This window comes from Syngnathus typhle, linkage group LG17 (assembly GCF_033458585.1).
Source record: "Syngnathus typhle isolate RoL2023-S1 ecotype Sweden linkage group LG17, RoL_Styp_1.0, whole genome shotgun sequence".
Lineage (NCBI taxonomy): Eukaryota > Metazoa > Chordata > Actinopteri > Syngnathiformes > Syngnathidae > Syngnathus > Syngnathus typhle.
In genome coordinates, this window is record NC_083754.1 from 9,857,838 (window position 1) to 9,872,649 (window position 14,812).

Sequence of the window (14,812 nt, forward strand, 5' to 3'; positions counted from 1 at the left end):
CCGCAAACACTTCTAATTCGCATTTGAAAAAAAAATGAATTTGGAAAAAAAAGGTGACATACAGAATCCAAAATTTACCTCAATACGCATTTTGTTATTTGCTGATTGAAACTGGTAATTAAACTGTGAATTGAAACTAATAGGAAGAAAACCGAACTCTCGCTCTTTATAAAGCAGACGTGTCTTGCGCATCCGTTCTGCGCATACTGTCATGGCGGCCTCCGTATGATATCCGGTCTGCGATGGAGATTAAAAAACAAACAATATTTGACAATAACACACAATCAAGGATTGCACCATCGCATCAAACGATGTGTCGTAATTATGAATTTTACTAAGTGTGTTGGGCAGGATGGCTGAATGCGATGCGCGATTGACAACAAACAAGAAGAAAGGTGTGATTTCAAGTTTTATTTCGAGGGAGATTTTCTTCAAAAATTGTTGTACCCATGCATAATGCGCATCCCAGATTTTAGGACAATAAATTAGTTAAATTTTATGCATTATGCATGGAAAATCACGGTAATCGTCCTAAAATCATACCGTTTCTCCTATAATCTGTGGTGCGCATTATACATGGGTACAATTATATAGTTTTTTTATCCGGATATCATACATAGGCCGTCATTACAGATGCGCTTTCTTCTCTACTGTTCACTTCAAACACGCTCCATACGAACACAATGCTCTCGTATCAGACGCTTGCTCGATCACCTGCTCGTTTGCTGTCACAATGTACCCTACACAAATCCGAAACATTTCTTCGCTATTGAGTTTGCTAGCGCATGCGCAGTGATACTGACCGGCAGAATAACATCCGGTTGTTCCCAAAGATGATCTTTTTTCTGAAATAATTTTACGTTTACGGACTTAAGTAGGAGTCAAAATTTGGGTGCGTATTATACATGGGTACAGGCTTTTTTCCAGCATCAACATTCCCTTTTTAGGGTGCGTATTATACATGGGGGCGCATTATACATGGAAGAAAACGGTAATTAAACATTTGTTTTGTAATAGCAGCTTTAATGCAGTCACACGTTCAGAAATTTCCCCTATTCCTTGTTTCTGGCCCCGTCTTCCTCCGACATTCAATGACCTTCCAAATTTTCGTTGTGTATTGTCCATTCCCTAATCGGTGTATTATTTGTCCTTCGTGCTTTGTCTTTGAAAAACCTTAAACCTTATTGTCACTAGTGTTACCACGCTTTGCATCCATTCCAGGTTGTTGTCTCCCATTAACTCCCTGTCTTTCAAGATGCTTCTTCTGCTCCTTCCATCACTGCTTGTTTAATTCTGGCATGTCCTGTTAAAGCTTAAAAAAACCAAGTGAATTTGGAAAAAAAACTTTGAATTTCACAATTAAAAATTGAAATCTACTCACCCATTTCTATTTTACCACTCCCCCTTTGACACATTCACCCAATGTGTCATTACGTATCAAAAGGAACCTGCAAAGTGTCCCCCCTCATCACCACACTCATCGTAGCCAGGCACGCGGAACCTCTAGCTCCCATCTAGGCCCCGGGACCGTCACACCAAGTCCCTGAAAATTAACTATCCACCACACACTCGGCAACACAAACAAAAATAATCGCACTCCTGTCAGTGAGCATATAGCCCTGCTGACAGTGGACATTTGTACACACAAAAAGTACACCGACATCAAGTATCAAAATAAAATAAAATGAATCCTGGCGCCCGCGGATCATGTCCTGAAAAACATGTCATCAATAAATTAATCATAAAAACCAGAAGGGCAAGGGTTAACATTCTTGTAAATTCAACACAAACTTTCCACGAACGCAATCAAGAACCTGCAAAAACAAGTTACGCAAACAACGCGCAATCCGCTCCTTGGGAGCGGCTGGTGCTGCAAAAAATCAAGTCACGCCGAAAAACAAAGCAGAGCGTGCTCTTGTCGCAAGCAAGCTCAAGCGTCAAACATTTGGTCACTGTCCACCTAGTCCGTCACCTTGTCGGATGAGCCCAAAGTCGTCACACGACAAATCGTCCAAAGTCCCGATGTTCGATGCTAGTTCTGTCTTATCTGACCATATCACTGAAATGGGCCTTCTCCATTGAACCGTTTTGATGTCGATGGTGCCCCTGATTGATCATTGAACCATGGTTCCGGTCAAAACTCATCACTTACCAGTACCAGTCCCTCCAATCTGTACCATCCTTTCAGGTGAGAGGAATTGTATCCTCAATTGTGATCCCATCATCCCAACTTCAGACCTCTCTGGCCAATCATACTACGCATACACAGTCAGACGATCACACGCACACGCACACGCACCCATCTCCACACTCACACTCTTACTATCACTGTCACTATCACTTAGCACTCATCTTACACTACGCAAAGTTTGACTCCTAAACGTAACTCTTCTCATTTGGACATACTAGTCAACCACACCCATTGTAAAATCTCCAATTAAATTTTCCATAAACCCGCTGTCATGGGCGGGGTGGTGGAAATGGAGCAGGGCGACCAAGTGCAGCTTGGACCAGGGTTTATTGAAGCAAACTCAAGAAGACAGACTCGGCAAACTGACTGTCCTAACAACAAAACCAACAGGACTGACCGACAAAGACAGTGACACATGCATCGTCAACATCAGTGCTTCGACCGCAAGTAACACACAAACAGAACTTAAATACAACACAGGCAACAAGAGGCAGGTGAGTATGATTACACTAATCATGGGCACACAGGAAGGGAGGGGCGAGCACACAGACACACAGAGACGATGACAATCTACACACATAACAAAACTGGGGACGAGACATGACACTCGCCAATCAGATTCATCGCAAATTGTCATATATGTCTATCTGAGAGGCTAACTGTGGGGCCCGCGTTTTGGGTGAGCCTGCATAACCTCAGATTGCTCCTACAAACTCGAACCCTATTACTTATCCTAATTAAAATTTAAGAAAGAGTAGTCAGACCACTCCCTCTGACCTCTTACTTCATCCTTTGGCTCCCCCCTGTTTCCTGTTGTCTAGCTCAAATATGTTTCTCAGTCTGCTTCTCTTTATTGCCCCTCTTGGCGAGTCTCACTCCCCCCTGTTTCCTGTTTTGTTTTTTTCCCTAAAAATCCTGGGTGTCACACCATCCAGCACCTCTCCCTGCTTCCTTACGTCATCACTTATTATTAGGGGTGTAACGATACATCGATACACATCGATTAATCTATATAATGCTCTACGATTTATTGGCATCGATGCTAAACATAAACATCGATTTATATCGCCGCGTTTTAGACGCGACTTTATTTTGAAATCCAGTTCATTGTTGCTTGCTTCCTCTTTCCGGGAGCAGTGCGCCCGGCGTTGTTGTGTTGTGAGCAGAGCAGGCACGTGAAAGGGGAGTCGACAACTAGTACGCGGCTCCTGGGCTGGTGCTATAGCTAGTGTCTAAAAAGACGAGGAAATTTGCTCCCCTTTAGGCTTCAAGTCATTCGTTTGGAAGCACTTTGGATTCCAAAGAAAAGATGGCTCAACCGACAAGACACGTGCAGTTTGTAAATCCTGCCATGCGGTGATCAAATATTCAGGGAGCACAAATCTCGCCGCACATTTAAAGAAAAAACACGACATCAAAGTTCAGTGTTAAAATAAGCACTTTGTATACTGCAATACTCTTGTAATTTCCTAAATAAAGAGTTTGCAGTACCTTGTTGATTTTGCGTATGAATTGTTATAAATCAGGATATTGTTCTATATTTTTTATTAAAAAAAAAAAAAAAAACGATCGTAGAGCACTATATCGCGATATATCGTGAATGAATCGCAGCAGGCTTTAAGATATCGGCAAATATCGTATCGTAGTTCTTTGTATCGATATTATATCGTATTGTGACAAAACCCGCGATTTACACCCCTACTTATTATCACTCCTTTCATCCACTTACTCGTGCGGTCCGCCCCCCTCTGCAAAGCTGCAGCTCCACACAGGGGGCGCCATGCCCTCGAATGAGTAGTTTTTAATGTAATTTACGTCATTGCTGTCCAGATCTTCTATCCTCAATCTCCCTTGCTGTCAATCCCTGTTAAAATGCCAAAATGTCCCCATTCCCACTCGCTCTAATCCTATCTTTGACAATGGAGTCTGCCCTTATCAAACCTCCGAAAATCTACATCCTTCTGTTATCTTCACATCCACTTCTTAGTACTTCTTTTGATAGAATCTCCTATTGGCAACTCTATAGCGGACTGTTTAGCATATAATCCCTTACTCAGATCTCTTGCTTCTACTTTGCCATGTCGGTGCAGTTGAAATTAAGCCCTATCTCAGTCATTATCTTGTTACCTGTGGCCTTGTGCGACTCCTATGCATGATTGTGTGAAAGTCAAAAATTCCTATGGCCGTTCTGTCTTGAACATGTCCAACTACCTGGCCACCCAAGCTCCACTGTGGTGTAACAAACTTCTATCGTATTGAGTAGGTACATTGAGAAACCTAGCTTCCTCTTGACTGAATTCACTTTAGTCCAAATGTCCTATTCTAAAATTCATCTAACTCGACTTCTATTTCTTAAGCCTGACGAGCCAAAATATCAGATCTCGCTCTTGTTTCCTACCATTTTAGCCTATTTGTTTTATCCAAATCTGTTCAATCTCCGATTATGATGCTTTTCTCTGTAGCTCTCACATTATTTTTATTTTTTTTAATCAAATCTCCTCAGTTAATGCAAACTCAGTGCAGAAAGAAGCTCCCGTCCACTTTGACCCAAGCTCCACCAAATTTGGTAACGCCTCAGCAAGGAGTGTGATTTGGTTGTCGGACACTTCATGTCTCATGTGTCTTTTGCAGCACCTCACCCTCTCAAGTTGGTGTTCTTTTGTTGTTGCTTCAGAGCCAACCCATCCATCACTCTCGAATGAGTCCATTTTTTTTTTTTTTAATGAACCCATTTTCAGCATTGTGAGTTCCTCCGCTTCTCAATGTCTTTTCTCGTCTCCGAGGATGTCGTCCTTCCTCTGGAGAGTCGCTAGCCCCCTCCAAGCACAAAAACAGTCTTTCTTTGTTCTTGCCAAAGGTCAAAGGTGCCTCAAAGCCAGGTACCGTTTTCCAGTTGTCCACGGCTGTAGCCGGAGTCTCGGGATCGAGTTTCAGGGATCCGGGCACCTTGGAGCGAGCACGGGCTCCCAACTCGGTTCCCTCCCCGCTCAAAAATTCTCCACTTCCACCTTATCCCACACACACGCGCACACACACACACACAGGCACACACACACACATGAACACACACACACATACACATACACAAGCCAACACCCCCCTCACACACACACACGCAAACGCACACACACAAGCACACACACATAGGGATCCCCTGAGCACACACAACAGAACGACAACAGACTGACATACATATTTCACAGAGATTAGCACAAACACATAGGGAACAACACAAAGGGATCCAAATCTGATCCCCGTTTCAATTCTTTCCAACCGCTTCTATGCGATCTGGTCATTACAGCGGCTGTTTCCCGTGCACATGCGCACTTACAAATGCTGTGCACTTCTTGTCTGATTCTCTAAAAGCGCCTTGTTCTTCCCCCTTATACTGCAGATTTCTAACTTTAGTGTGCACACAAATTACTTTTCTTACATGGTATACCAATATTAAAACCCCTGAGGCCTCTTTTTCCACGTTTTCCAATTTCTACCGGCTGCGCACTTCTCCTATCTACCAATTGCGGTCTCTGCAAGCCGTAACTTTCATCAGACTTTGACTATTACTATGCTATTACAGTGCGCCTCGACAATCTGGATCGAACCGTGTCGACTTGGGTACGACCACAGCGCACCAGTTCACCCCAGTAAGTTGCCCAAAGAGCTCTCTAAGAGGTTAACGTGCCAGCGGTCCGCCTGGGGAACTCTGGAACCCACACACACTCCTAATCTGATCAGTGCCCAAATAACATGGTCTGCGCGCTTCATTCTCTTCGGCACTCATGGTCCCAGACCCGGCCGGTATTTCTTCCACATTCATTCACACAGTTACGGATGCCAAGCCTGCGCACTCCTCCACTCTGCCAATCGCGGTCTGCAGCAAGCCTCTCTTTTTTGTGCGACCTTGAGAGAGACAAATGCCACCACCGAACATCTCAACAATCGCCCTCGGCCTGTACGGCCATTGGGTACGATCTCAACATCCCAGCACGTCCCGGGAATTTTGCCTCCGGTGGCTTGGTGGCGCACGTCTCTTTCGCAAACAGTGTTCAAGCGTATCTGTGCTTCCGCCCCACTCATATCGCTAAAATGTATCTGTCGCCAAAATAAAGTCCACGTTTTATGGGACTTTTCTATTATTCTTCTCTCGTGACAGTCGATCAGAGATGTCCCAGACATCCTATCCTGTTTTACGTGCCCCCTCTCTCGGGGCATTTCTTCTTTCTCATTCATCATTCACACCAGACATGTCACTCTTCAAAGTCAAAGTCAAAGTCTGCTTTCTTGTCAATCTCTTCATGGCGAGACACACAAAGAAATCGAAATTACGTTTCCCCTATCCCACGGTGACGAGACACAGTACACGATAAACATACAAGTAAACAACGCAAAATAAAAACAAGAAGGCACAAACAATGAACAATAAGAGTGATGAATAAATAATAAATAAACAAATAACACAGTAAATAAGAGGAGCAAAACGGAGCAAGAGTGCACAGCAGACAGTCAGAACAAAGCGCAAAAGTACAGGACGCCACGCAGAAGGCCCTGCAGCGCATAGTGAACACTGCTGGTAAGATTGCTGGTGCTTCGCTCCCCTCCTTGAAGGACATTTACACCTCCCATCTCACCCGCAAGGCGACCACGATTGTGAGTGATGCGAGTCACCCCGCTCACTCTTTGTTCGAGCTTCTGCCCTCTGGGAAGAGGTACAGAAGCCTGCGCTCCCGCACCTCCAGACTCTCAAACAGCTTCATACTCCAGGCTGTTAGGATCCTGAACTCGCTCCCCCGTTCTGCGTAGCGTCCTGTACTTTTACTGTCTGAACTGTCTGAATGCACACTGGCTCTTATTATTTATTATTTGTTATTACTCTTATTTATTGTTTGTGCCTTTTTGTTTATGATGTTTTTTACTTTTGCGCTATGCTTGCTGGCTCCGTTATTTATTGTGTTATCTGTTTATTTATTATTTATTCATCACTCTTACTATTGATTGTTTGAATTTTTGCCTTCTTGTTTTTATATTGTGTCGCGTACATGTATGTCTATCGTGTTATGTGTCTCGTCACCGTGGGATAGAGAAAAACGTAATTTCGGTCTCTTTGTGTGTTGTGACATGTGGAGAGATTGACAATAAAGCTGACTTTGACTTTGACTTTGACTTTGAGAAGGGGGGTGAGAGTTCAGGACCCTAACAGCCTGGAGATCACAAAATCCGCCAGTGGCGAGCAGCGCTCGCATACCACCACAGAGTCCCGGCACCATCCGTCACGGATGTAGACGCACATCCCACCTCCTCGCAACTTTCCCCCTCGTACAATGGCCCGGTCCGCCCGATAGCACGCTAGCCGCTCCAGATGCACAGCAGAGTCCGGAATGATGACGGTCAACCAAGTCCCAGTGAACACGAGCACACAGCAGTTACGCACTGTCCGGTTTGTAGATCTCAGCAGGCGAATGTAAACCATGTTGATGTCCAGCAACTGAACATTTGCCAGAAGAATGTTAAGTTTCATGTTATTTCTCCATTTTTATTTGCCTTTTTCTTTTTTCTATTTTTGATTAACATTTTCATTTTCCTATTTGGGCCACTCCCCCCTTTCAAAATTCACATTTTGACCACCTTTGACCAGGGGAGACAAACCCCCTCTGAGCCAGCCACGTGCACATCAGATCCATTAACTATCTCCCTGAGGAGCCCCACTCTCTTACCCCTCACCAGGCACGAGCATACCGCAAAAACGTGAGTGAAAGCACGTCACCTGCCTTGGGTCCCTGATTTGGTGTGTGCGGTCTGCTTCTGGTTTCTGTAATAATGTTATTTTTCCGGGAGCAGGATATCAGCCCACAGCCGAACCCGCAACCTGGAAGGCCATTTGGCTGTCGTACATATCCAATAACGTTATTTTAAAATAGTAATGTAGAAATAAAATTGCTTGTTCTACAAATGATGAAAATGTACAGGGTAAACCTGGGTTTTATTTTGCACTTTGACTTCCGCCCCGGTTTCCGGAGTGTGAAAGACAAGGCAATTACATGTCATGAAAGCAACTTTGTGTCACGACTCATCCCCGGTTGTTTGATATGTAGGTTGTCATCGTTTCTGTCCGTCTGCGTACTCGCCCCCTACTGCGGTTCTGTTTCCCTGAGTTTCCGCCGAGTGCAGTTCTGTTTCCCCGGGTTTCCGCCGAGTGCGGTTCTGTTTCCCCGGGTTTCCGCCGAATGCGGTTTTGTTTCCCCGAGTTTCCGCCAAGTGCAGTTCTGTCCCCGAGTTTCCGCCGAGTGCGGTTCTGTCCCCGAGTTTCCGCCGAGCGCGGTTCAGACTTTGTCACAGGCCAGTTGGGTCATCTGGACTGGTGCGCTTCTCCCCCGCCCCCCCGCGCGTCCCGTGGGGGTTTGGTTTTTTGGGGACGTCGGGAGCCGCCCTTTGTGTGTGTGTGTGTGGGGGGGGGGGGTTGTACTCACAATGTACTAATCAGTCACCTGCCTCTTGTTACCTGTCTCGTATTTAAGTCCTGTCTGCGTGTCACTCCCCTGTCGGATCATTGTTAATGTTATCATGTCTTTTTGTTTCACGTCTTTGTCGGTCAGTCCTGTAGTTGGTTTTGTTAGTAAGTTATGTCAGTTTACCGAGTCTGTTAGTTTGTTTTCGTCATAGGCTGCTAATGGCGGTCTCGGCTCGCTCCAGTCGGGCGAATGTCGTCTCTTCGTTCGCTGGCTGCATAGTGTTGGTCCGTCTGTACTGTAAGGGATTGGACAGTACAGCCAAGTGCGTAGCGATAGAGACTTTATTGTGGGCGGGGGGTAATGTGGGAGTAGCTGTGTGCCCTGCGATTGGCTGGCAACCGGTTCAGGGTGTCCCGCGCCTACTGCCCGATGACAGCTGGGATAGCCTCCAGCTAGCCCGCGACCCCCGTGGGGATACAACAGTACAGAAAATGGATGGATAGATGGATATATATATATATATATATCGGCTGGATAGCTCAGTAGGATAGTCGCCAGACTATCATCCAGCGGGACCCGGGTTCGAGACCTGGTCGGGGCAGAGCCATACCATCATCCAGTGTGGGTCTGTGGGCAAGACCCTTGACGATATCGCCTACCTCATAAACATGGTGAGAGATAAAGAATCAAATGAGATGCCGGCTCAGACGTCGCCCGGTCAAACAAGGTCTGCGTCAGGCGTTGGGGGACCAGAACGCCTAGATGAAAAGTGGGCTACTGGAACAAGGCGGAAATGGGCGAGATGTGAGAACCTAACACTGTTGGAGTGCTACTACTCCAGTAAACCAAGTCAGAGGGGGTACATGAAGAGAATGTGGGAGCAATGGGAACTGCGATATCCACACTCAACACTAACCACTAAACAACAAGTGACTCAGTGCTCCAATATCCAGAAACGGCAATTGATATCACAACTTGAGATTGACGAGGTACAACACAGATGCCAAGACAAACGAGAACCCGAATTCCAGGTCAGAGGGGAGTCAACATCAACTGCCCAAGAAATTGGGTACATAGCCCCAAGAGGATATGCAAGCCTGAACAAGACAGCAACTGACCTGAAAGATAAAATCATGACTCGAATGAACAGCGGCCAACCCCGACGCCAACTACAAAGGCTAAGTGAAGCACCACCAGAAAGCCTGGTTGAAGATCTGAATGCAGCACTGAGAACAATCCCTACAACGACCATCACTGAAACCAATAAGTTGATATACACTTCAGCAACAGTAATCCTGGAGATGCTTGGTTACAAGAGCAATATCAAGCATGGGTTCCAAGACCCACCATGGAAAAGAAGGTTGGAGGCTAAGATCAAGACAGTGCGGAGAGACGTGAGCCAACTATCAGAGATCGTTGCAATGAAGAAACCAGCACCCAAGAAGTACAGCCAGATGAACGTACCTGAAGCACTGGAGACTGCCAAACAGAGGCTCCTAGCCCTGTCCAGTCGCCTAAAGAGATACACAAGAGAAAGTGAAGCCAGGCGAATAAACAGGCTCTTCACAACCCAACCAGGAAAAGTGTACTCTCAATGGCAGGGTAACAACGGCAGAACAGACCCACCAAGGCTGGAGACTGAGCAATACTGGAAGGGCATATGGGAGAAGGACACATCACACAACAGTGAGGCACAATGGCTAGTCTCTCTAAGAGAAGACCACAGCAACCACCCTGAGCAGAACCCAGTTACCATCACTGTGGCAGACATCCAAGTCTCAGGTATGAAGAACTGGACAGCCTACTGGATTAAGAAGCTCACTGCACTCCATGAGCGCCTAGCATAACAAATGAACCAGCTACTAAAAGTTGGAACTCACCCCGAATGGTTAACTGAAGGACGCACAGTCCTGATCCTGAAGGATCCCACAAAGGGTACAGTCCCATCCAACTATCGGCCAATAACCTGTCTCCCTACAACATGGAAGATTATGTCAGGCATCATAGCGGCTAAGATAAGTGTACACATGGCTCAATACATGAGCACAACACAGAAAGGCATAGGCAACAATACCAGAGGAGCCAAACACCAGCTGCTGGTTGACGGAACAGTCGCCCGAGACTGCAAGACTCGACACACCAACCTGTGCACTGCCTGGATTGATTACAAGAAAGCCTACGACTCCATGCCATACTCATGGATCACTGAATGCTTGGAACTGTACAACATCAACAGGAACCTGAGAGCCTTCATTGCAAACTCGATGGGACTGTGGAAAACAACCCTTGAGGCCAATTACAAGCCAATTGCACAAGTCTCCATCAAATGTGGCATATACCAAGGAGATGCTCTGTCCCCACTGCTGTTCTGCATAGGTCTGAACCCCCTCAGCCAAATAATCAACAAGACTGGCTACGGATACCGACTCAAAAATGGGGCCACCATCAGTCACCTCCTATACATGGATGACATAAAGTTGTATGCCAAGAGCGAGCGAGACATCGATTCACTGATCCACACAACCAGGATCTACAGCACAGACATTGGAATGTCATTCGGACTAGAGAAGTGCGGTCGCATGGTGACAAAGAGAGGGAAGGTAGTCCATACAGAAGGGGTCTCACTCCCAGAAGGAACAATAACAGACATTGAGGACAGCTACAAGTACCTTGGTATCCAACAAGCAAATGGCAACCTCGATGAAGCCACAAGGAGAGGAGCCACAGCCAAATACCTACAACGAGTAAGGCAAGTCCTCAGAAGTCAGCTAAATGGCAAGAACAAGATCCGGGCAATAAACAGCTACGCCCTGCCAGTCATCAGATACCCTGCAGGAATAATAAGATGGCCAAAGGAAGAGACGCAGACCACAGATGTCAAGGCACGGAAGCTCCTAACCATGCACGGAGGGTTCCACCCTAAGTCCAGCACCCTGAGACTGTACACTAGCCGTAAAGAAGGAGGCCGAGGACTACTGAGTGTGAGAGCCACTGTTCGAGATGAAACAGCCAAGATCCATGAGTACATCAAGGAAAAGGCCCGAACGGATGACGTGCTCAGTGAATGTCTCAGACAATGGCAAACAGAGGAAGAGTGGCTAGAGACACCATCATGGGAGGACAAACCCCTACATGGGATGTACCATCGGCAGATAAGTGAAGTGGCTGACATCAAGAAATCCTACCAATGGCTGGAAAAAGCTGGACTGAAGGACAGCACAGAGGCACTCATCATGGCTGCACAGGAACAGGCTCTGAACACCAGAGCAATAGAGGCCAAGATCTACCGCTCATGAAAACGAAAACTATATCCCCCACCGTCTGTTGTCTTCCGGGTTAGAGCACGCTGGCGTCAGATTTGTTGACTGCCGCTTCTGTCCCGGACCGTGTCCGTTACTTGTTTTTCGTTTTCCCGTTTTCAGTCCACCTGTCTCTTCTTTTATTTTATTTTTTCTCGTGTTGTCTTCCGTCCACCTCGCTTCCCCGCAGCTCCGCTCTCACCTATCTGTCTCCTCTACCAACTACGTTAGCCAGCTAGCCAACAGCCAACTGGACAAAACCACCACCGGACCCTCCTGCCTCCCGACTCAGAGCTTGTGGCCGCCTGCTGCGGACTCGACGGCAGCTCTGGCCCAGCTCTCTGGCCTTCCGTCCGGCGTCCGCGGGGGACGGGCTCCACTCCCTGCGGGCTCGCCAACCGTGGCTCTGCTGTGTGCCGCCGTGGTGCGTTGAGGCCTGCCGTTCGAGCGGGTGCAGTCGAGGTCGACTGGCATCACCACCTGGTCCACTGCACCTTCCACACGAGGCTGGGATCCGTCGCCGTCGCCGCTACATCTGTCCGGCATTTCCCCGATGGCTCACCCGTCTCCTCTTTTTGGACTACCAACCCCCCGTCACCCCCACCTCCCGTACTGGCAACCTCAACAACCTCCGCTCCCGCCCCTCCTGCTCCTCCATCCATCCCCTTTGCACTGCTGACCGATGTCCTGTTAACTATAACCTACTGTCTCTCCCCCCCCCCCCCCTCCACTCTTTTTTTTTATTCCATGTAAAGCGTCTTTGGGTTATTGAAAAGCGCTATATAAATTGAATGTATTATTATTATTATTATTATTACCACACCAGACAAGACCCAAGGTGTAGGCTGTGCAAAGAGGCCCCTGAGACAGTCCAGCACATAACAGCAGGGTGTAAGATGCTAGCAGGGAAAGCATACATGGAACGTCATAACCAAGTGGCTGGCATAGTGTACAGGAACATCTGTGCAGAGTATGGACTGGAAGCCCCAAGTTCAAAGTGGGAAGCACCCCCTAAGGTGGCAGAGAACGGGCGAGCCAAGATCCTGTGGGACTTCCAGATCCAGACTGACAAGATGGTGATGGCGAACCAACCGGACATTGTGGTGGTGGACAAACAGCAGAAGAAGGCCGTTGTAGTGGATATAGCAATACCAAGCGATGGCAACATCAGGAAAAAAGAACTTGAGAAGCTAGAGAAATACCAGGGCCTCAAAGAAGAGCTTGAGAAGGCCTGGAAAGTGAAGGCCTCGGTGGTGCCCGTGGTCATTGGGGCACTTGGGGCAGTGACCCCCAAACTGGAGGAGTGGCTACAGCAGATTCCAGGAACAACATCAGACATCTCAGTCCAGAAGAGTGCAGTGCTAGGAACAGCCAAAATACTGCGCAGAACCCTCAAGCTCCCAGGCCTCTGGTAGAGGACCCGAGCTTGGAGTGGGAGACCACCCGCGGAGGGTGAGAGGGGAATTTTTTTTTATATAAATGTATTGTTTATTTATATAAAGGCCGGTCCGCAAAAATATTTCAAAGTTCCTCTTAGCTAGAAATGTACAAAGCACATAGCAGGAAGCTCCGACCCGATCTCGGCGGCATCCGAGCAAGTGACGCAAACGTCAAGCGCGCATCTTCCAGCTATCCAAATGGGATGTGACGCGCCGTTATTGCATTTCCCTCTGCGCCTCAACCTCTTCCATTGAAGCTCATTTGCAGACGTGACCTTTTCCTGTGGCTTTGTCTTGAAGCAAGTAGACGACGTCGCGCTTGCGGAGGTTCCGACGGAAGCGCTACCGAACGTCCTGGAGGACACCAGCAAAGAACCTGGGCCGAGAGATGCGTTTTCGGACCCGATTTTATCACGTGACTGACTCTTTTTTTGATTCAAACATTCCTACTCTGTGCAGGCGTAAACTCATGACTCCACGAGATGGCGCGCTTTGTGAAGCCAAGTTTTGCACCACTTCCAAGCGGGCCCTACGTATGATGCACTACTGCTTTGAGATGGTGGGACAAAGTACAGGGGAAGGGTCCTCGGATTCGGATCAATATGCAGGTCAACTCGGTCATGTCGTGATAATTAAGGCGCTTCTAGAGCGGAAAACGCATGTTCGATATGATTGCAGTTATACGTCATGTCACGTTAAGCAACGTGTGTTTTGCTGTTTTGCAACCCAAATAATAGAGCAGAAAATGTGACGTTATGCTTACAGCAAGATAAAGCACTCAGTCAACTGCCAGAGAAACGTGTGGGCGGCCATCAAACGTACGCTTGAGCGAGAGATGGATGCTGCATTCAGGGTCCGTGGGACAAGCTCCTCTTCTACTTTCAATCGCGCTTCCTGAGTGTGCTCGTGAAGAACGTCACGGCATGCATGTTATGAAGCATGAGTTACGATACAAGTGCTGCACAAAAGGTCAAGTTGGATATTTTTGTCTGATGTGCAACGTGGAAGAAGCTGTGAAAACCGAGTGTCATTGAAAGTACCGACCGGCCGTCAGCTGAGCCCTGGAAACGGAAGGCGAGTTGATTCAGTTGCAGTAGGATTTCGGCCGTGCGATATCGTTTCTCGGCCTCACAGGTCCCCTGGTCCCATTTGCTCCAATTTTCACGCGGATACACGTTTATAGGAAATATCTTTTATGGTCCTGGCTGAAGATTACACAATGTCTCGCACCGACGAGGTTCACCGAGTGACGGAAAACGTCTACAAGGTAAGGTGCTGCTGCTGCGGCTTCTGCTTCGGGAATAAAGTTTGGACGTTGCGTTTGCGACTGACACACTTTAGTTTGCCTGCATAACACCTTGCTCAGCTGCCCTCAAATCTAATGGGACCGCTGTCCTTGCGGTTGGCTAAATGTTTAACTTCTCGGCGATTGATTGA

The 14,812-nt window shown here is 47.3% G+C and overlaps 1 protein-coding gene across 5 annotated transcripts in view; it reads left to right on the plus strand.

Annotated features, from left to right (window-relative positions):
- The first annotated feature begins 14,255 nt into the window (after nucleotides 1-14,255).
- Nucleotides 14,256-14,812, plus strand: part of LOC133170994 (brain-specific angiogenesis inhibitor 1-associated protein 2-like) — a 29,093-nt gene continuing 28,536 nt past the window's right edge. The window contains exon 1 of one of the 5 annotated variants that reach the window (XM_061304246.1): nucleotides 14,256-14,642. Coding sequence is in view for 3 of the 5 variants with exons in the window: in XM_061304242.1 (XP_061160226.1) it covers nucleotides 14,571-14,642 (72 nt within the window). In the remaining 2 variants the exon portion in view is untranslated. The remainder of the gene's footprint in view (nucleotides 14,643-14,812) is intronic. The other 4 variants (XM_061304242.1, XM_061304241.1, XM_061304243.1 and 1 more) reach the window with 4 other exon arrangements.